Below are 22,495 nucleotides of genomic sequence, written 5' to 3' on the forward strand. Positions count from 1 at the left end.
ACAGATTGTAATCAGTTAATAATTATCCGCGCGTCCGGCAGTGGACTCATTGCTGAAAGGAATCCGATAAGTACGAACCCTCTTGGGTACGAGTCAAAAGTGTACCGATGTACGCTGAGTTTAACCGAATGACTCAATGAGGCTTCAATAATGCAACAAGTCTTTTGATTGGCTCCAGTTGAGCCCCAGCTGTATACGAACCAATTACAATCAACCTTTTGAATAGAGTGTGTTATGATATTTTCTTGAGTCCCCAGATGATTGCCTGTTTAACTTTTTGTACTTTACAGTGATAAATAATACAGAAATAATGCCCCCGAAAAAGGCATTGAAGCTAGATCAAAAACAAACAACTCTAAACTTTCATTACGGTAGGTCAACCGCTGGCAGTTCGTATGTTTATTGTTAACAATACGATGCTCTCCGGTAATCTTGCGCAGTTAAGGGTCAAATGGTTTAAAAACATGTTCTTTTATAAATTGACAACATAATATCTAAATTTATTATGGAAATAATAAATTCATGTGCTTATTAACACAAAAATACAGTCGATTGGTGAATAGCTGATTTTAGTGAGTTACGGATAGCTTAAACGTTTTTTGCAAAATACTTTTATTTATGTTAAGATTTATAGTATTCTATTAATTGAATACAAATAGCCTATTATTGTTAAGTCGATAAATGTTTTTGTTGATGTGTGTCAATGTTTACAACTGTTTCTTTTTTCGAAAGCAAAACAAGGTCACATTATGTACGCACCGTTTTTGTGACGTCAGGAAAAGTGCAGACAAATGGTTTCTTGAATTTTGCAGATTTTGTTTGGTAAACATAATGTTTATTGCTGTGATATTTTAGTATTATGTGTCCTTTACAAAAGCAAGAATGCTCAGAAACCAAATTGATGCGTACCTTATAAAATATACATGAAAGCTGCAACTCGGAATTTGATGTGAATAACGGACATGTGGTAACCCATATTCAGGAATGTGGGGATTGTCTGAAAATAAATATAAACCCAATTGAAGTTGTCCAATACACATGTGGTAAGCGTGTGACTATGATATTAATAAGTAAAAACATCATTTTTAATGAAAAATAATCAAATTATAACGAAAAATCGATTTTTCTGAAAACATATTTTCCGCAATCAAATCTATATATAGATTCAACTCAAAATGAACCGAATATAGGGTGCATCGCTTTGAACAGCAATAACTTCATCAATTGTGTAGCGATTTCCATTAATTTGGTCTTGTTAAATGCAGAAATGAATTTCCTTTCTGGAAATGTACATATATTGCAATTATTTTTTACAAATGCTGTGTCAAATTTCAAGAAATAACACGATACACATGTAATCCGATAAAGACCTAAGCGATCCGGAAATGGCTGAATCGGTGTACCATGAAATTCGCGCTGTAAACAAATAATATTTTTCGGAAATTTAAAACCGCTGGCATGTTTCAATAGGAAAGACATGTGTAACAGGGCTTTTTTTCCTGACTTTGTGAAGCGGCCCTGGCCCCCTTACTTTGTGAAAAAATGAGTCGCGAACTTTTCAAAATTGTGAAAAAATGAGTTGCAATCTTTTCAAAATTGTGACAAATTGAGTCGCGAACTTTTCAAAATTGTGAAAAATTGAGTCGCGAACTTCTTAAAATTGTGAAAAACTGAGTCGTGAAATTATTAAAATTGTGAAAAACGGCCCATTTTATAAAAATTCACGGCCATGTTAGGTTTGTGAATTGTCCTTTTCAAAATTGTGAAATGTCCTTCCACGGCCACTCATAAAGGAGGAAAAAAAGCCCTGTGTAATGTATATCTAGGCAGGGCTTAACACTTAACTTTTTTTTCAACTAGCCCATTCGGGCTTCTAAATGCAGAACCTACTAGCCCTTACCAATCTTTCATGTGCCCTGACCCCAAGTATATCAAAACCTTTATGTTTATCATTCAACTGGTATTTTCTTGTGTGTAGAGGTGCGCAATTATGATTCAATAATTCTTATTAGCTTGCCTTTCTATTGATAATGAATTCAATATTCATCTGCTTTAGACATCTATTTGTAATCTTCATGCCATTTCGGAAGAAATTTCCTTTTTTTTCCTCATACTCTCTCTTGCTTTCCTCCTTCCCTTTTCTTATCTGAGGAAACCCCATCCCCACCCGTAAAGCCAAACCTTTTTTACATAGATTGCCACGGTTACCGTCTGACAACAAATGGTAAGTGAATCTCAGGTTTCGCAAAATAACGTGCTACGGTAGTCGTAACAATTGTACAGGGTTAACTCTCTACTAAAAGCCGGGATCAATCATTAATATTACTTTTGCTAATTGAATTGCGTAAAAAAGATTGTCAAAACACGTCTAATCGATCAAACAAATTACAATTATTTTAAATTGATAAATAACTAATAATTTTATAGTAACTTTGTGTTAATGTCGAGTTGCCTTCATCCACCCCGGACGATCCTGGGCGATCCCTGCTTTTAGATTATAACATATTTTTATCGAGAAAACACGTTACTACGAGAAAACCAATCAAAAACCGTATCTAGCGGAATTCCGTTTAAAAATAGCTACTGACGTGTTTTACCAGGAAAACTGCTGGGGATTTTCTGAATTATCGGCCTCTTTTTGATTGCAATCAGGGGGTTCCAAATCTGATTTTGAGATACGATCTGTTTGTTGTCTCCGACTTTACTCTGGGATTTAATTGTTATTTGATCGTACTGTATTAAATGTAAGATTGTTGCATCTTTGAAAAGCTTATTTAAAATGCAGTTTATTGAAATAGAATACATTATCCCTCCCAAAATACACACGACTGGTCGGGCATGTTTCTGGGACATTGGCTAGCCCGGACCTAGGTACAGGCAGTGAATGTCGTTCGGACGTGCCTTAGTGTTAAGCCCTGCTAGGTTTAATGGTTTAATTACTGAATGCATGGTGTTTACGTTGAAATGAGACTCGAAGTCCTTAGCTATCCGTTATACACTAATCGACTGTATCTGATTAATTCAGTGAAGAACTGTCAGATTTGATTTCAAAACAAACATGACTCACCTCATTTTCAAACTATCACAGTGTCCAATAATCTTGCGCACTTTCTGTAATGACCTTGTTTAGGCAAAATTGTAGACATGTGGTTTCCAATTATTGACACAAAAACATTCCAGAACAATATTTTTAAAATCAGTTTGTAAAACCATTGAAATTAAATGTGGATTTCTAGTGCAGTTTTTGTTCACTACAAATCAACAAATAATATAGTTACTAGTTATAGTGTACAATTAATAAAAAAGTACCTGGTATGCGTGAAATAAATGTTTATGCATAACGAGTTTGATTGTATCCTTATCATGCTTCCATAGTTTAAAGAAAATATCCAAACTAGGCCATTGCGCATGCAGAGATCATACCAAATTGGTTTGACAGAATGGCGGTAAATAATGGACTATGTCGGTTTCATGGCCAAAAATACCATAACTGATCGGATATTGTGCAATGGAATGCTAAATAACACGTTGGATTTATGAATTCTTAATTTAAAGTATGAAAACGCTAAAGACTGCAGGGAATTAGTGATTCATTTCGAAAGTTTCGTAAGTGGGCCAGTGTTTACGATGACGCAACCGGTGTTTAAATGTAATGATCAAATTTAATTTTGCTTGGAATACGTACCTTTTAAATCCGTTAATTATTAAAAATGTGAAATTCCATCTTGGATCACTAAAGAAAACCATTTGTCGTCTGCGAGATTCGCAAATGCGAAGTGCGCAATATTACGGGACGCGCAAGATTACCGGACTTAACTGTAATACAGAGTTTGTGAAAACAGTCGGTCCTTCACTCAGTCCTGACTTACAAATTTTGTGAAGGACTGACAAAAGATGACAGATTTTCAGTCCGACTGACTGACAAAAAAATCTGATGCAAATGTATCTGTTGTTCATTAATATTCCTTTAAAAGTCATGTACATATGCATCAATATAGCTAAAGAATTTATTATTTTTTCGCTTGCTTCGTCAACTATTTTTCAAAAAAAACCGTACACCAACAAATCAATTTGGAGTGGCCTAGGTGCAAAGTGACTAAATTCCCTTTTCTTCCTTAGTTTTCCAGTTTTCTTCCCTTAAAGTAAAAAACATATCTTTTCTATAATTCCATATGGTACTATACATTGTTTGTGATGAGTGCCATTAAACAGTTCTACATGTACATATAAACCTATATTTTTTTTCTCAATAGATCCAAAACAATTATGAATAACAACAGAACTGGAAATGCCCGCGGGCGCGGGAGACCAAAGAAACGACAGTTTCACCAGAAAAAGGTAAGAATACTTACCTTTATACTTACTTACTTGACAACAGGGCTTTTTTTCTGATTTGTGTAGCGGCCCTTATATGAGTTCCTCATAAAAAAAAAAAACATAACCAATTTTTCCTTATTGAAAAAAGCAAACATATGTTGTTTTCTGAATGTTATAAGTAGTGTAACTGACATTTCGTTAAATTTTCAGGAAAAGCTAAAATCTGTTTTATTAACATAATAAATATTTTTGAGTGTTCATATTTTCTTATCAGTGTTATAGTAAACTTTGTAAAACAAAACACAACTACAAATTGAGATATCATTAAAAACAATACAAAGTTAAGAAAGAAGCAGTTACCATAATTTTATCACTGAAATATTTTGAATGCAAAAAGTAGCATAAGTGCTCTTAATATATTTCGGAAATTATGCTCTCCTGAAAAATTTACAAAATGTTAGTTACACCAGGGTTTTTTTTTAGAGAAAGGGGAAGACGCTGGGCGCTGGGTGAAAGGGGAAAAAAGATTGCAAAAGAGACATATTAGGGAAAAAAATAAAAACTGTTCATTTCAATGTCTATAACTCATCAAAAGAGGCTGGTCTCTGTCCTATTTGTTCTTAAACACATTTAACACGTATTAAAGTCAAAGTCCTTAATTAAGTTGCAGGTGTAGATCTAATTATGGGAAATGTTTTCAACTATATTTCTGTACTGGGGCCGGGGGACGATGTCAATTTTTGTGATTTCAATTTCATGATGAATGGGTTGACGATCTTGATCTGAAACAGTATTGGAAGGGAAAGGAGCGGCAGCTGCCGATTGTCTACTTTCACAATGTTCGATGTTGATTACCTCAGAATCCTGCTGGGTTATAAAGGTTTTCAATGATTCTTTCTTAAAAAATGCCTTGATGCGTTCAGTATCTTCCGAGTCCGAATGTTTTATTTTGTTTGTGTAAGAACGCCAATTGTGAGACATTTAGCCGGATGAAAATTCGACTGGTTTCCGATAATTTATTGACGAAACACCCTTCTCGCGCAAGACCGGTATCCAGTAAAATAGCCACATGATTATTACGATTAGTTGCCCAGTTAACATGACGTAATTTAAGAGGTATATTTAGAATAACTGGGATTCCCAGATTTTTTGTGTTCGTCTGGAGAGAGAGAGAAAGATCGTTGTTCATGGTGCAAATTGGATAATTGTCGAATGCCCAAAGGAAAAATAAACATTTCTTTGATAAAAATATTATATTTTGGTGAAAAATGATATTTTTGGTGGGAAAATTGTATTTTGAGGGGAAAATGCTGGTAGGGTAAGACGCCGAATATCGGTGTCACTTTCTTGTACACACCTCTGTACACACAAGTTATTACATTCAGTACACGATATGATTGTCTTCACTTAATATGTAGACTTTTATTTTGAATACTTGAAATATGTGTTGATTGAATATTTTTTTAATGATAATAGAAAATTCAACTATTTTCATTTATAATGCCCCCCTTCGAAGAACAGGGGGTATATTGTTTTGCACATGTCGGTGGGTTCGTCCACCAGATGGTTTCCGGATGATAAATTAAGAACGCTTAGGCCTAGGATCATGAAACTTCAAAGGTAGATTGATCATGACTGGCAGATGACCCCTATTGATATTCAGATCACTAGGTCAAAGGTCAAGGTCACAGTGACTATAAATAGTAAAATGGTTTCCGGACGATAACTCAAGAATGCTTAGGCCAAGGATCATGAAACTTCATAGGTACATTGATCATTACTGGCAGATGACCCCTATTGATTTTCAGGTCACTTGGTCAAAGGTCAAGGCCACAGTGAGTGAGTGACTCTAAATAGTAAAATGGTTTCTGGTTGATAACTCAACAATGCTTACGCCTACGATCATGAAACTTCATAGGTACATTGATCATGACTGGCAGATGACCCCTATCGATTTCCAGGTCACTAGGTCATGGTCACAGTGACTGGACACAGTAAAATGGTTTCCGAATGATAAGGCGTAACAAAAATAATTGTTTGTTTCCGATGGCCCGACCCTACCTAATTTTTTGCCGCCGGTCCTAATCTTTTTTGAGGCCAAAATTCGAAAAAAAATCGGACCGCTTATTTTTCGGAGACGCTCAATAAACTTGTCTACATTATCCGCATATCATTTTTATTGTTATTGAAGTGCACGTGGTAGCTGGCCAATCAGCAATGAGTTTGCTCACACATAATATTGGGTCATTCATGCGCAAACACTGTACACTTGGAATACACAGTCAGTTGATCTTGTTGTCTGCCAACAATATAGCGGCCGATGGCAAACGTCGTATTTAAAGATTAACAAATCAAAAGAAGCGTACCAAGAAATACATTATTTCTAAGCTGATTACTTAACACCTTTCTCCCGACTATCGATCTGAATTAAAGGATGATAATTAAATTATTAGTTCTATTTCGGCGATGTTACACCTTTTTGCCGATTATTGTTTGAAATTAAAAGGTAATAATTAAGTTGTTTTTTACCCACAAAAATGCTATTGTAAAGCAATATGTCAACCAAATTGTATATTTGCTAGGTTTTGCAATGTCTGCAGTCAAACGATATGCACATTTTATTTAATGTGGCATACACGTACAATTTTTTGGACTGTCGTTTTCGGATACATTATTTTTCGTAGATTATAATTTATTTTCGAAGTTCTTTATAGAAGAAATAGAATGACGAATGCACATGCGGTGATACGGACGGTGTGGTTTATAATATTTTAAATTGTATTCACCCGAAAATACAATTGGAAAGACTCTTAAAAAGAACAATTAGTAAGGGCTCTGGATGGGGTGGGGGATCTTCCCTTTATTCCTGTTGGATTCCTGCGGCTGCGGTTCCAAGAACCCCGGCCTAATTTTCAGGATTTCAAATTTGGAACAATCGACACCCCTTTAAATGTACTCTATAAAATAACTTATGTTTGTACTTTGACAAGTACCATACTAATTATTTCTATATTGAAAAATGTTACCTTATGATATGTGATATGCCTTTGTTGTCATTAAAAGACATACAAACAAGTTGATAGTAAATGTATATATAATTATTTCAAAACCAGTTTTCGCGCATCGAAAAACAAAAACCTGGTTGGCTCAAAGAAATTTTGGGACAGCGCCTAAGCCCTGGTAGATAGATCCCCACGACACCAGTACATAAGATAATCTGAAATTGTGGTCCTTTGGAAGCATAAACTGCATCCAAAAAATATAATAGCACACCCAGTTTGATTGCGTCTGTTCATGGCGATAATGTTACATGCAACACCACTCACGTCCCCCTAGCATGGCTTTTAGGCTATTTAATATATAATAAATTATAAATAATATAGTATATACTCCATGATCCCAAAGGAACAGAAAGTATAACAACACTGACTCCCTATAGACACTGTATAGACACTTTAGTTATGCCTTTTATTGGTCATAAAATGGACTACTGTGATATCATTTATTTTCGCCAGCACAAAATTTATTACCGACCAATTGACGAATTCAAGATCCTAACAAACAATTATGTCCCATATTTGAACAAATTAAGACTGATTACCAAAGGCATGAGGCACTAAAATCCAACGTAATACACGCAAAATGTGCAGCTTCATGAGATACACATGCATGCCAAATATCAAGTTGCTATCTTCAATATTGGAAAAGTTATGGCCAATGTTAAAGTTTTCGGACGGACAGACGCCATATATTTGACATTTGACTACAGTATTAAAGCCGTTGCCAGAAATCAACAATAAACTCGGAAATAAGGAAAGCAACAAATGCAAAATTAATGAACAGCAAGTTTTTATTTCATTTAAGCATTTAAATAAAGCCATATAGCATTACATACATCATCAAATTTATTGTACATACAGTTATACACAAAAAAATGAGAAGATGCACCATGTACAACATTTTCTAAAAAAAAAAAAAAAAATAAATAAAATTATTTGCCTACCTACCTACCCTAATTTTTTAGGCCATGTCAGTGGAAACAAACATATTTTTTTGTTAGGCCTAACTCAACAATGCTTATGCCCAGGATCATGAAACTTCATAGGAAGATTGATCATGACTGGCAGATGACCCCTGTTAATTTTCAGGTTACTAGTTATATACCTGCTTTATGTTCCCAAAAAATACAAGTTGTATCAATCGGTAAAATTTATCTGCACAGAAATAATTCCCATATTATGCTACTCACAAGTTTTCCAATTCCATATAACCATACTAGCCGGACTACTTTTAATGAAGTCACTTTGAAAAAAGAAAATTATAAGAGCATTCTTCGTTAATTATGAATGCTTAAACTTTTTTATTTCCCCGAAGGAGTGCATAATTATAGTGCACTGTCTGTCGGTCTGCCCTTCCGTCACACTTTTGCGTTTGGATTTTGAAAAATTCTTATAACTTTTATGTCACTTCAGATTTACCCTTGTCAAAAAAGTGAGCAAAATCCGGTTATAACCCAGTTTTAAACTGGGTTTAACCCTGCGGTATTGGCACCGAGCTAAAAGCGAGTCTTTTAAACACACTTTTTGCTTACCGACTTGGTTTTATCTGAGTTGAATCTTGGTTTAACTCGCTTAAAGCCAACATAGTGGTTTTTTAACCGTCTTAAGTGGGTTTAAAGTGAGTTTTTTTCAGGCATCTGTGTTTAACTCTGCTGTATTTGCACTGTGCTAAAAGCGGGTTTTTCAGACACGCATTTAGCTTACCGACTGGGTTTTTTAGCTTACCGACTTGGTTTTTTCTGAGTTAAATCTTGGTTTAACTCGCTTTAAACCAACATAGTGGGTTTTTTAACCATCTTAAGTGGGTTTAAAGTGAGTATGATTTTCTACAAGTTGGTTTTTTGAGGTTTTTTAAACATGCTTAGACCAACTTCTGTCTGTGGAGTTGGTTTTAAGTGGGTAAAAAGTGTGTTTTTTATGTGAGCTATAAGCAGGCTAAACACGGTTTTTAAGTGAGCGAAAAGTGAGCTGAAAGCACGCCTTTGTTAGTTTTTTTCACAGTGAAAACAAGCTTTTAACTCGCTTTAAACCTAGTTATTAACAGTATTTTATCTGTGAAAAAAAAACAAAAGAAATTTGTGGGTTTGGGTAAGTTGATTTTTGTGGGTTTTAACAGTGTTTTAGTGAGTTTTTTTAAGAAAGTAGGTTTTTTGTGAGCCTTTTGTGGGATTTTGCAGTGTGAAAAAAAATAATTTTGGACTGATATGTTCTAGAAAAAATGGTTTTTGTGAAGCAATTACAACAGTTCATTATAAGCCCCATGTGGTTAAAAGGGAAAAAAACACAATGTGTACGAAAATTATGTTTATATGACAAAAATAGTACACCGCAAATTTATACAAACAGATTATTTTTACAATACATTATAAAATAATAGACATTTATGGAAGATTTTAAAGCAAAAGGTTGACCGCAATGGACCACTGCGGGTGGAGTATTTAGACCGCAGCTGCTGCAGAGACCTGGATCTCAGCTGTTGGAGGTACCTGCACCGCAGTGGAATGAGGAACCTGGATTTCAGCTTATGGAGGAACCTTGACGGCATACGGTGTTGGGACCTGCACAGCAGCTACTGGAGAGACCTTGACTGCTAGGGGACCTGTAAAGCAGCCAGTGCAGGGAATTAGACCTGATCTTGGCGGGTGGAGGGACCTGGAAAGCAGCTGGTAGAGACCTGGAAAGCGGGCGCTGGAGCGACACGTAGTTGTACCATTGATGCTGCTTGTGTCCTTCTCCTCTTGAGCATCTCTTATGCCAGTTGATCTGCAAAGGATTAATACCATATCACTTTCAAAAGGGCAAGGCATTCTTCAAACATGTTGATTGGTTATGTTTTCGTTCCACTTATCTATGAAATATTGCTGTTATGGTAATCTTGTTGCTTTAATAAAAATAAATTTAAGTTATTTGCTTGTTGTTTTTGTTTGTTTATTTTTGAAATTTTAATCCCGTGATCACATGTGACTTAGCACTTTTCATCAATTATTAAAAGAAATTGCGTTTGGTAGAAAATGCAGTTTGAAAATGTACCAAGATGCGTGGTCTCATTTGGCTGTGTGGTCTGGTGGCATTGTAAATGCAATAACCTGTATAGTTTACCTCTCAACAAATCGAGCTTTCTTGGTCAAGGACAGGGCGAGGTTTTCCCACTCTTGTTCCCCTCAAGTTTGCCAGCTTGTGCAGGGTAAAAACCAGGTTTAAAAGTCCATACGTCAGGCAGGCGATGATGCACATTCTTTCCAAAGGATCTTCCCATCGATGTCAATTTTGCCTTGTGGCAAGAGTTTAACCTTCAAAATTAAAATATATACGTTCTAATTAAGTATGAGGGAAAGAAATCCGTTCAGTAATAACCAGAAATAGATATAAATAAAATTTTAGATGACAATAACCATGAAACACAACCATAATTATTCACTGTACACAACATTTACACTATTTCATGTGTAAGTTTATCTATTTTTGCTTCAAAATGTGTTGTTTATCCTTTAAATTGCAATACAATAACTTATCCATTTACATTTCCCAGTGACAATACATAAATATGATAATGATCATAATTAATTCAATAAACTAAATAAAAAAAGGGGTAAAGAAATGACAATACAAACCTGTTAAAACTGTTCTTCAGTATTCCAAAAACAACAACAGGCAGTTCAACCTCCTTTCCAACCAACTTATTATTGATTTCCACATTGCAGTAAAAAACACATTGTTTTCATCACACAATACTTCATGCTGACAGAATTTCAAGACATTTTACACTACCATTATAAGTCTTTCACTTCTTTATATTAATGTTGCTGAATTAAATTTAGCTCAATATTCAATTGCTGACACCAGCTTATTTTTCAAAAGTTGTTGTTTTCAAAAAGATAACTACCTCAGTGCAATAGCCAATCAAAAGCCTTATATCTTATTCCACACAGCCTTATCTCTAGGCAAACCCCATCAGTAGCCTTATCTACCCCTAGATAATCAGTACCCTGTTTAGCTCTGAATGCCTGACAGATTGTTATCTGTTTATTGTTAGTGGTGTGAAATAAGGGTGTTTTTAGGTATTGTCTTGTTATTTTGTTGACAGTTTATGTAACACAGGTCATGTTTGGCATTTTATTATTTTATTGCAAATTAAGAAAATGGATATGATGGTAGCATATGCAAATATCAAAATCTTGCATAACTTATGTACAAAAATAAATAGATTATTTCCAAAATAATGTTTCCAATACCATAATTATTTAAATATGCAGATTTAACAAGTAAATACTGTTTTAAACAAATATAAACAATCATATGAGATTGTTTAAAAAAAAGAAAAAATTAAGACATAAAACAATCATAAGATATTGTTTATAATAAAAACAAACATAAAGAAAAAAATCAAAGTGAAACACAAACTCTTTCATTTTCATGTTTAAAACTAAGCTTGACCATTGTTATAGTTTTTGTCAGTGATACTTGTTGTCCATCTGTGAACCTGTGATGTTCTGAAAGAGCCATTTTCATCCAATATTCCCTAAAAATTATGGGGAGCACACAAATGTACAATAGGGACAATGGCAAACAAGCTGTAAAACAAGCCCCTTTACAATTGACTTGTTTTATTTATGGCTATAAACATTAAACAAAGACCCAGTTGAAGAATTATTGTTTCATTGATGAGTTATATTAATAAACAAAAGACCAACTTGTTGAAAAGTGTGTTAAAGTGAGTCTTTAAGCCTCGTTGCAGCTCTCAACTTATTTACAAAAAGACCAAGTTAAACTCGCTTAAACCCACTTCTGTTTAAAAAAAGACCAACTTCTGTTGTAAAAGACTCGCTTATAAAACAAAAAGACACACTTAAACACACATAAACCAACTCATAAATAAAAAGACTCACTTTTGACACACAAAAAAACGACTTCTTACAGAAAAAAACTCGCTTAAACACACATCTTCTTAAAATAACCAACTTTAAACTCAGTTAAGCACAGTTTAGCGCACATAAAACTCACTTTTATTAGCAAAAACCAACTTCCGCTAAGAAAAACTCAGAAAAAACACAGTTTTATGTTGGTTTAAGTGTGTTTTGGTATGAAAGTGGGTTATTTTTTGACAAGGGTAACCTTCACAGTTGGTATGCATGTGTATATGGACAAGGCCTTTCCATACACACACAAATTTTGACCTTGACCTTGAACTTAGGGTCTGTGTTTAACTTTCAAAATCTGGGATAAGGTTTCGAAAAAAAAGTGTTGAATGTTATAAGTCATGTAACCGACATTTTTATACATTTTCACTTTTAAGCTCACGTGATTGCTCAGGTGAGCTTCTGTGATTGGTCTTGATCCGTCGTCCATCCTCATTTGATTGTAAACACTAGAGGCCACATTTTTTTGGGATTGGGGAAAATAGCGCGATAAACCATGAAATTGGGAAACATTATAAATATGATTATAAGAACAGAATAAAAATTGCTAAGTTCATGTTTGACAGCATTTTTATATTATAAAGTGTTCAGTTTCTTTCATGTCTTCTTACAACGTTTAGTTAATATCCTTCCACATGCATTTTTGTAAGCAAAGTTTGATGTTTGGTTAGGGGTGTCAACTCAAAATATAGGTCACCAGGTCAAATCTTACAAAAACAATAACACTCCATACGCCAGAGTTTTAGTTCACTAGGTTGGCGCTAAAGAAAAAAAAATAGTAGCCAAATTTCAGCACTATAACCTTATTTGCTCAATGAACGACATAATCATTATCATAAATCTATCGGTATCAACAATGACTGTATTAAATTATCAATGAAGTCACATTTAAATAAATTATTTGTTACCTGAAATCAAATAATTTTATGTTTTTTTATTTATCATATATATTTATTTTCATGCACTGGCATAAACAGTATACAATGTTAGAACTTTCAGATATGCCCCGGTCTTTGATTGGGTGGGTCTTGCGTAACTCTTATTCGCCATCCCCCTTCTCCCAATAATTTTTGCCGTAGTCTGGTGCTTCTTGATTTTTGAGAAATACATTAACTGCAATGTATTCTTGAATTGACATATTTTTCCATAGTTGCAATATATAATTTATTGAAACATACTGGTAAATTTGAAAGTCTTAAATACTGCATGTACTGAGTGGCTAGGCTATATTTAATTACACATCGTCTGTTTAAAAAAAATGCTTTGCATGCGTAGAACTTGGCATTGCAGACGGCAGCAATAATTTCACGCTCTTTCTTATAACACAGGTTTCACATGGCATACCGGTATTAATGCCTGGTGAATAGTTATTATCACGTGGCTGTAGAAAAACAGTGTAAATCAGTTCTACAAATAGACATGATAAAATATACGTCATGCACTGGATTTAATTTGTTACCGCATCAAATTATTAACGGGTTTTGTTTTTCACAACTTACTCGCCTTGAGTAATTTTACAATGCTCACCAATTGCAATTAACTTCTCATAATTAATGATTGTTTACAGTACGGTAAATAGGTGTGATGATGATGCCCGAAACCGCCTTTAATGTACTGCTTTATTTACCGGTTTTATATCACGTTTTAATGCTACAACTGTGATTCATTGTTAATAAACGCGTACTCTGTGACCGACGCATGGCTCAACATTTACCTAAAAACCAACGTTAGGTAAAGATTGAATGAACCGACTCTTTCAGGTGAGCGAATAGGGCCATGTTTGCCCTCTTGTTTCTATTTTTGTGTTTATTAAGGTGACATTCATTAACTGTTTAAATATTAAGTCAACCTTTTTGGTCAAAATAATGTTTTTACCAAATTTTCGGAATTGACATTACGAACATTTGTCATTTTCTGAATGTAAAAAGTAGCGTAACTGACATTTTGTTAAATTTTCAAGAGAAGCACAGGGCTCAACATTCACCTAAAAACCAACTTGCCCTGCCGGGCAAGTACTAAGAAAATCTACTTGCCCTGAACGTAAAGCCACTTGCCCAAACATTAAATATCACATTAACTGTAAACCTCATATTTTAATAAAGATCAAAATGATACCCCACAAAACCTTTTTTTATGTTTGCACATTTAACAGAATGATTACAGAAATTAAAGTCTCATTAAGTCTAAATGTAGATTTGTGCCAATGTTTGCTTATAAATGAAATAATTAGTCATTCTCCCCCACGTCTTCTTTAGCAACTTAGACTTAAAAGTTACTTGTAAACACAAAGCTAAATAAACTAACAGTACTGTGAACAACACGTGAACCGTAACAAAAATGTCAATTTACGTAAAGCAAAAGAAAATGTATGAAGCAAAATATAAAATATATATATATACCGAAGCTATTTGTTGTTGTTTCTATATAGTTATATTATTTAAGTAGTTTTCTTCGTGACTGAAAACACCAACGATGTTATGTGTAACTGAATATTAATGAAAAAGATAAAAAAAATAGCATTTGAAACCGATGTTTGGAATCCCAAGCCATTTACGGCGTTTCAAAAAATAAATTTGGAAATGCATGCGCACCATGCCTAGTTAGTTCGGACTTCCGCAAACAACAATCGCCGAGTTAAATTCGTGCATAAGGCAAATCGTTTGTGATTATTTGTACTATTTAAGTTTTAACCACAAAAACACATGTTTTTCTTTGTTCTTTTTTGCACTTGCCCGGGCGGACAACTAGATTATAAAATAACTTGCCCGAACCCAACTTTAACTTGCCAGGGGCAATCGGATAACCGTTAATGTTGAGCCGTGAAGCAAAAAACTGTTCAATTAAAATAAAAAACTTTTTTTCGTATTCAAATTTTGTGATTAGTATTATTATAACACTTGAAAACTAAACAAAACTCAAAATTGATGTCTTTTTTTTGTAAATAAAAAATTAAAAAAAGGAGCAGTTATATCATAATTTCAACACTGAAATATTTTGAATGCAAAAAATAATGTAAGTGCTCTTACTGTATGTCAGAAAATGTCGGAAAATATATATTCTTGAACAATTTAAAAAATGTCAGTTACCCTAGTTATTACATTCAGAAGACGATTATGTCTTCCGATGGAGACGGCTCTTGTTTTTAAATTAAATGAATCAATTTTGTATATAATAAAAGGAATATAACGCAAGTCTATTGTTACAAGTGCTTGTATCAGTCTCGTGGCTTGCGCTTTGATTGTAATTAACTTGTATTGCGAGCTGGATAGAAAAAAATGCGAGTTAAAATTTTAACAACTCGCAATTTTTTGCGAGTTGATAAAAAAAGTAAACTGTTGGAGTCCTCATGCAGTCTGACATGCTATACACTTGTACCCAGAGCTCCAGATAACATTTTGGTCAAATTCTTATTTTGCCCCTATTTTAAAAATTAATTATTATTTTACCCCCTATTTCTAAAATTTAATCATACATAACTTCTTATTTGTTAAATTAATTATTTCAAGCTATTGTTGTTTCCATGGCTCAGCTGTTGTCCCGGACAATGAATCTGAAGGTTTTTAACCGCTTCAGATTCACAGTCATTTACGCATGAGCTTATAGGTTCATGAATTATTGACAAAACCTAGCTTTGGTTATTTGGTTCTTGAGAATCTGGTTGAAAGAATTCATGTGGTGTGAACTTTTTACACATAAAGGCTTTTTTTGCTTTCAACGCTTCAACACACCCCTTAAGTCGCCTCTTTTGATTTTTTATGTAATGAGCATTGGAAATGGAAAAAAGGCCCAAATTTTGAAGGAAAGAAAACACTGACATGGGTGTTTCAATTATGTTGGCAAGAAGGTCCATGAAGGTGCTTCGTATTCCATGAAAGTCGCAGTCGATAATACAGTTGAGATGAGAGTAGACAATGATGCACATGAAATCTTTCTAGGTCTGGAGTTGACATTTTGAATTATGAAGTGTTGATGTGCATGGTTGCTTTGTTGATTATCAAAATGAAAGAGACTTAGTATTAAATGCTGCTAAAATCTTATCTCACGGAGTGCAATTGGAATTATTCATGTATAACTGTATTTTTATTGTAAAATTATGTATGTGTTCATGAAAATATGTTTGAAATAAACAAAACCAGTTCCATGTATGGCACAATTATTCTTCAACTTCAGTCACACATGTTTGACCTGAAAAAAGTTTTTGATAGCATTTGAAATGTATAGCATTTAATCATTTGTATTATTGAAATGCATGTAACAAAAATGACAATTAATAAAATATATATCATCAACGCCTTGATCCCAGCATTTTCTTTTGTCCTGAGCTTATCTCTCATTTGGAGCAGCTAGATAAGAAAATGAAGTGAATAATTTCTGTCATACTGAATATTGCAGGAAGGAAGACCAGATGATGTGATTAAAAAGGATAAGTATATGGTTGCTCAGTCTACCACACAGGAAAGTATAGAAATATCCAATGCTAATACAAATGTAAATAAAACAACAACAACAATTTTAACTTTAGAAAATTTGCTTACTCTTGGCCCAATTAATGTTTTGTCCGTCACAACTGAGTTTGGTCTACAGGATTCTGTTTTTGGACCCTGGGAGTATAAAAATGCAAGAAACTGCATGTTAAAGTATACCATTCAAGGCTCAGACATCAGTCATACAATTCGACTTGATAGCCTGTTAACAAGAGGAATACCAAGTACTGAAAGATCATCCCTGGCTTTCCGTTGGTATTCATGGATTCGTTTGAAGGCCATTGCAAATCAAAAAAAATTACCAATAAACTCAGTGCTGACGAATGAGGGTCAATTTCTTTCACTTCTACACGAAGTAAATCTTTATTACACTAAATCTTCAAAAGTTTGTAGAGATGAAGGCTTAGAGCCAAATCGTGGACCACAATCCCATGAAGATGCTTGCAATTTAGAGCGCCTTCATTATTATGGAATGGGCACAATAAAATACTACAGAAAAACAACTTTCTTGCAGCTAGTTGCAAAAAGATATGGAGAAAATGTTAAGGCTGAATATTTGGTAGACCCAACTACACGACTCATAAGTTGCACAGACTATGAGGAAACATTAAAGGACGTTCATTCAGAAATTATCCACAATTATTCAAGACACGAGAAGTTGTTAAAGAACTTTGCTGGGCCTCAATGTAATGAGGATCGTCTTAATAATGAAAGGATCAACTTTGATGTCAAATTTACATCTGCCTCTTCTAAGGCAAAACAGGAACTTAAGACAGACTCCGACTTGCCTTTACAAAAAGTAATAGAACCAACAGAAGCAGACACGAGCGAGTTTTATCTTAGAAAATGCAATCTTTGTAGCAAAGTCAGGTGGTTAGGAAAGAGAGCAGCTGAAAAGTTTATCTTGGGCTCATATGTATATGGTAACCTTCATAAACAAGTACAATTCTCCTGCAATCTGCTTCATGGCACTTCATGTGATGAGGAAAATGACATTATTCCTCTTCCATGTTCTGAACCAAGTCCACAACTATGGGTAGCATACAACAGTCTGCACGAGTCAAAACTTACACCAGTTGCTTTTGTGTTAAAAACAATAAGCGAAGTTAGTGCAGGTGTTGAACATGTTCAGATAATGGCAAAATATGCATGCACGAGTCAAGAATTTGACATTATCAAAGGCAAGGCAGTATACACTCAGTCTCTGCCTTCGGCATGTGTGAAGTTTGTTCAATCTTTGACTACTGGTCGATTTAAGTCTTGTAAAGAAATACCTACTTTGAAAAAAGGAAAGCTTAATATAATGAAACCACGCGAAGCTCTTGTTTGTCAATCATGGTTAGATCATAGCGAGCTGTCATCTGAAGACCCATCTGCTCAGCACACTGTCCTAAATCTAAGTGGAATTCGTGATCTCCATGCAACATATGGTGCCATGAAGATGATCCATTGCTCTCAATGTGGAATGTGTTCACCTGGCTTTGAAGCAGATGCAGCTAATTGTATAAACGTCCCTGAAGCTGGCCAACAGATTCCAATGTCAAACTCTTTTCTTCTGCAAGCTTTAAAGCAGTCTCAGGTCTTAGCAGGGTCTAGTGTCACTCTCGACTCAGCATTTTCGAGTGCTAGAGTTTATAATGATGAAACAGTAACAGGGGTATGTACAAATTGTTCAAAATTTTGTAAAATTGATCATGGAATTGTAACATTGCTGCACAAAAAGTCTGCTGGTGAAGAGAGTTCTCAGGGAACCACTGTTGATAGTCAGCAATCTATTGATGACAATATTTCAAATATAAACCCTTACGGTCCTGAAAATCTGATGGCTCTTGATGTTTTTCAAGATGAGGCCTCATATCAGCATGAAATGTTCATGGACACTTTATCTCAGGCTGAAAAACTTGTTCTGTCACCGATCCATGCTGTAATAGTTATATTGCGTTCTCGAACAAATAATATCCCATTCTCCAGATATGGATCAATATCTTTTGCGATTAAAGAACCAGTCAAAACTAAAGCTCTTCCATGGCACACTTTCCAAAAGTTACCATTTGTTATCATGGTCTCTAAGCAAGAAGATGGGAGCATTAATGAAGCTAAAATTAATATGGCAAAGATTGTTCATGCAAAAGAGCTTATGGAGCGTGAAGTGACTTGTCCTGTATATGGTACCAAAAGACCATTTTACAGGTACTGTGATAAGGTTCATACACCTTTTACAGTAGCTGCCATGGAGAATCTAGCAAGTCAGCTATCAGATACAAGCACAGCTGTTTACCCAAATGGTTTAAGAAAAATCAATGTTGAGCTGATCCATGAGCGTGCTTCTAAAAGATTAACTATTCAGCTGTTCTCTGAATGGATAAACTCTGGTTTTATTATCGGAAGTGGCATAAAAGATGCGATTCTAATTGAAAATCAAAAAGCCACATCCAGCTGCCTTAACATGGAACAAATTGCAAATCTAATATGGAACGATCTAGCAAAGTTCATACTAGAGAGTCAAACTAATGACAAACTTAACCATGATGAAGATCCAAATGAAACCATAAAAATAACACTCACTGATGTTGTCTTGTACGGTGTTCAGAGGAAATGGCTCAATCGTAGCACAGATGTTTCAAATGCATCACAAAAAAACATTGAACAGGTATTATTACCTGAAGATGAATTAAAAAACCTAACCTACCTATGTTGTGAAGAAATAGAACTTCTCCTAAGGGAGAGCAGCAATGATGAAGGAGATTCAGGTAGTGTTGCACAGGGTGGAGTTTCTAACTTGTCTGAAAACCCAGAGCAAATTCTCAAGAATGGAATGCAAAACACAGTGTTACAAAGGATCTCAGCACCAGATGTGGACCGTCAGAACCCTGTTGCTGAGGATACACAAGGATACCTACAAATGGCTTTCCCGGATGTCTTCCTCACTGGTGATGCATGTCCACACCAAGAACGTCCTCGTAGCATTAAAAATAAATCAGGCAGCTACAAATTTGCTTACCTGTATTGGGTATGCGCACAAAAACGAGCGATGGTCAATACTGAGCTTCAATTTCTAGTTCATAGCATGATTAAACGAGAACATAGCAAGGGAAAGGCCAAGCTCGCTCTGAAAAGTGATGCCTTTGAAACAACTGGAATACCTGTAAAAGAGGATTTAATGCAAAATTCAGAGCTTCGTGACTGGACTGTATCAAACCTAATGATGTTCAAGTCCTCAATACCGGATACAGCTCCATTCTGGAAAAGGTCAAGGGATGATGCAATAGCTGTTCAACGGGATTGGGAAGAAAGTGTTCCTTGGCGAAAAGACAAAATGCCAATGTCAATTATGCTGTTCCAGACTCGTGCTCCACCGTATAACCATCACCCGGCAATTCACAAAGTCTGTCCAGGTACAGAGACCCTCTCCATCCAGAGTGACCAAGAATTTTTGGAAGGTCGGCGAAGAAACGTACTACAGTATCCAAGCATCGTATCGTTTATGTGCGCATTGATGGCAGAGCTGGACACAACGTTTTTATCTAGAATTAGATATGATGGTGATGCCTATTTTACACGGTTTGAATGGGGTGCAAATGCCAATCCACATGCTCATAGGCTGTATTTTAGTCGTGAATTCAGTCAGCACATGGACAGCTTGAAACTAAATATACAAAACTGCCTTCAGAGTGCCAAAGACGAATGTTTAAATACTGGCCAAGATCTCGACAATCCTCTTGTTCAGGACACTATCCGTACTAGGGTACTCGACTGTTGGGATCATGCTAGGAAGGATTACATTGAATATATGCGACCATTCTACACCAACTGGAATGCAGGTTTACTAGCAGATGGTAAAAACAAGACATTTGATTTCATCTATGAAAGGACCTCCGCCATCTGCAGACTGAACATGGCAAGTGTGATAGACAATGCCCTCACAACCGGTGATTTTTCAACATTGGACACACTATATGTGACTGTTGTCAATGGAACATGTCGCCACTTAGGTCATACAGGAATAAACGATCAGCCTTCCAAGACAGATAAATGTGCAGTGGTTAAGAAAAAGCAATCGACATGCAAGGAAACTGGGAATAAACAGTCCACAGAGGTTATTACCTGTAAAAGGCGAAAACCGCAACCAATGAATAAAGTACCCACCATTGAGCCTGACAAACACAATAAGAAAATTTTTCAACTTCAGTTTGAATGTAACGACAAATGGTTTAATGGTCATGATCCTTTTGAGATTCTGCATGTTCTTAGCAATGCTGATGACAAAGCTGTTGTGCCAGAGTTTCTCAGAAAACCTCCAGTAATAGAGGTCAGTTGTTGCCAAAATAAAGAAAATGGGGTGCAGGACTTAAATCTTGAGTTCTTTTCAGATACTGGTGACTCTGCTACAGAGTATGTAACTAAATATGCCTTTAAAGATGCAATTCCCACTAAAACATCTAATGAAGTGCTCATCACTGCAATGGAGAAGTTGCAAGATGGTGAACCAATAAATCAAGGTGCTGTTCAAAAAATGTACAATAGCCATGCAATTGCTGGCACAACATCTATCTTTCAGGCAACTCACCTCAATCAAAATATCCCACATGTTCTTTCAAATGTTAACATCAAAAGTTGCAGTGTATCTGGTTTGTCTCTGCTGAGAACTGACTATGATAAAAAAGATGGCGAAGATTACATTCTCCCACCTCTCATTAAACAATTTGATGGGCGACATGGCACAACAGCTGTTTTCATCGAATGTGGCAAAGAGTCGCCAAAACTGAAGGCAGAGATACAATGCAACATGTGTCTACATCAGTTTTGTGACTTGTTTGATGTTAAAGAAATTAAACCCAATGATGGTGCAAGATTCTTACAATTTAAAAGAAGAAGTACTGCAAGAAATGGCAGATTGAATGCATTAAAGCTCATACCTTGCCATGGTATAAGAATGGCAAATCCACGTGGAAAACAATATTGGCACTATTGTAGAACACTCTGCCTTTGGAAGATTCCTTGCCACAAAACTACTGACTTCTCACCAATTGCTGAAGATGCAGAATCTTTAAAGAAAGCTTGGATTGATCTATTCAATCAAACATTTCTTGATGGTAATGGACTTCCACCATGGGCATACAAATTTTGGAAACATCACCATCTTCCTCGAAACAACAACTCTGATTCAGATTCATCCTCAGACGAAGATGTCGAAGAAAACCAGCAAGCTTGTGCAGTAGATGCAACTGATGACACTAATCTTAGCAAAATTAAAAGCAGTGAATACGATTCCGCTTCAAAACCGATAGCACGACCCGGAAATGAACAATTTTATCAAAACCCCGTTGATCGCTTGCGGTCTGCCCCGCAGCAGGGCATAGATTCCAAGCCATGTTTCAGTGATTCTGACGTTTTAGCTAATCCTGAAGGTGTTGATTTTATGAAGAGCTGGCTAGGAGAGAATGTTATACCTTCTACGGCTGAATACATGCTCATATTTCAAATCTCACAAACACACAAGGAGTTTTGTCAAGTAATTCATTTGAAGCATCTTCATTAAATGATAAACAAAAGATGGCTCATGACATTGTTGTTGATTATGTTAAAATTAGATTAAATTGGAAAAAAAAAAAACAAGCACCTCCCCCAAACCCCTTGCGTCTCATTCTAATGGGCAATCCAGGTACTGGAAAAAGCTGGACACTAAAATGCATCATAAGCAGTGTAATAAGCCTCTTAC

The 22,495-nt window shown here is 35.3% G+C and overlaps 1 protein-coding gene and 1 long non-coding RNA gene across 2 annotated transcripts; one reads left to right on the top strand and one right to left on the bottom strand.

Annotated features, from left to right (window-relative positions):
- Positions 1-256: 256 nt before the first annotated feature.
- Positions 257-22,315, top strand: LOC127835916 (uncharacterized). Its single transcript, XM_052362337.1, has 3 exons — positions 257-371; positions 4,254-4,338; positions 16,685-22,315. The coding sequence occupies exons 2-3, from the start codon at positions 4,267-4,269 to the stop codon at positions 22,313-22,315; spliced, it is 5,703 nt and encodes a 1,900-aa protein (XP_052218297.1). The 5' UTR covers positions 257-371; positions 4,254-4,266.
- Positions 9,668-11,250, bottom strand: LOC127834491 (uncharacterized). Its single transcript, XR_008027966.1, has 3 exons — positions 10,988-11,250; positions 10,476-10,666; positions 9,668-10,139 (listed from the first exon to the last, which is right to left on the bottom strand). It is a non-coding gene; the product is annotated as an uncharacterized LOC127834491 (long non-coding RNA).
- Positions 22,316-22,495: the final 180 nt, after the last annotated feature.

Source organism: Dreissena polymorpha, chromosome 6, assembly GCF_020536995.1.
Source record: "Dreissena polymorpha isolate Duluth1 chromosome 6, UMN_Dpol_1.0, whole genome shotgun sequence".
NCBI classification, from domain to species: Eukaryota; Metazoa; Mollusca; class Bivalvia; order Myida; family Dreissenidae; genus Dreissena; species Dreissena polymorpha.

Excerpts from the sequence above, each read along its gene's own strand:
- LOC127835916 (XM_052362337.1), top strand. The coding sequence starts at position 4,267 with ATGAATAACAACAGAACTGGAAATGCCCGCGGGCGCGGGAGACCAAAG. Across the intron at positions 4,339-16,684 it reads GACAGTTTCACCAGAAAAAG|GAAGGAAGACCAGATGATGT; the intron begins GTAAGAATACTT and ends TGAATATTGCAG.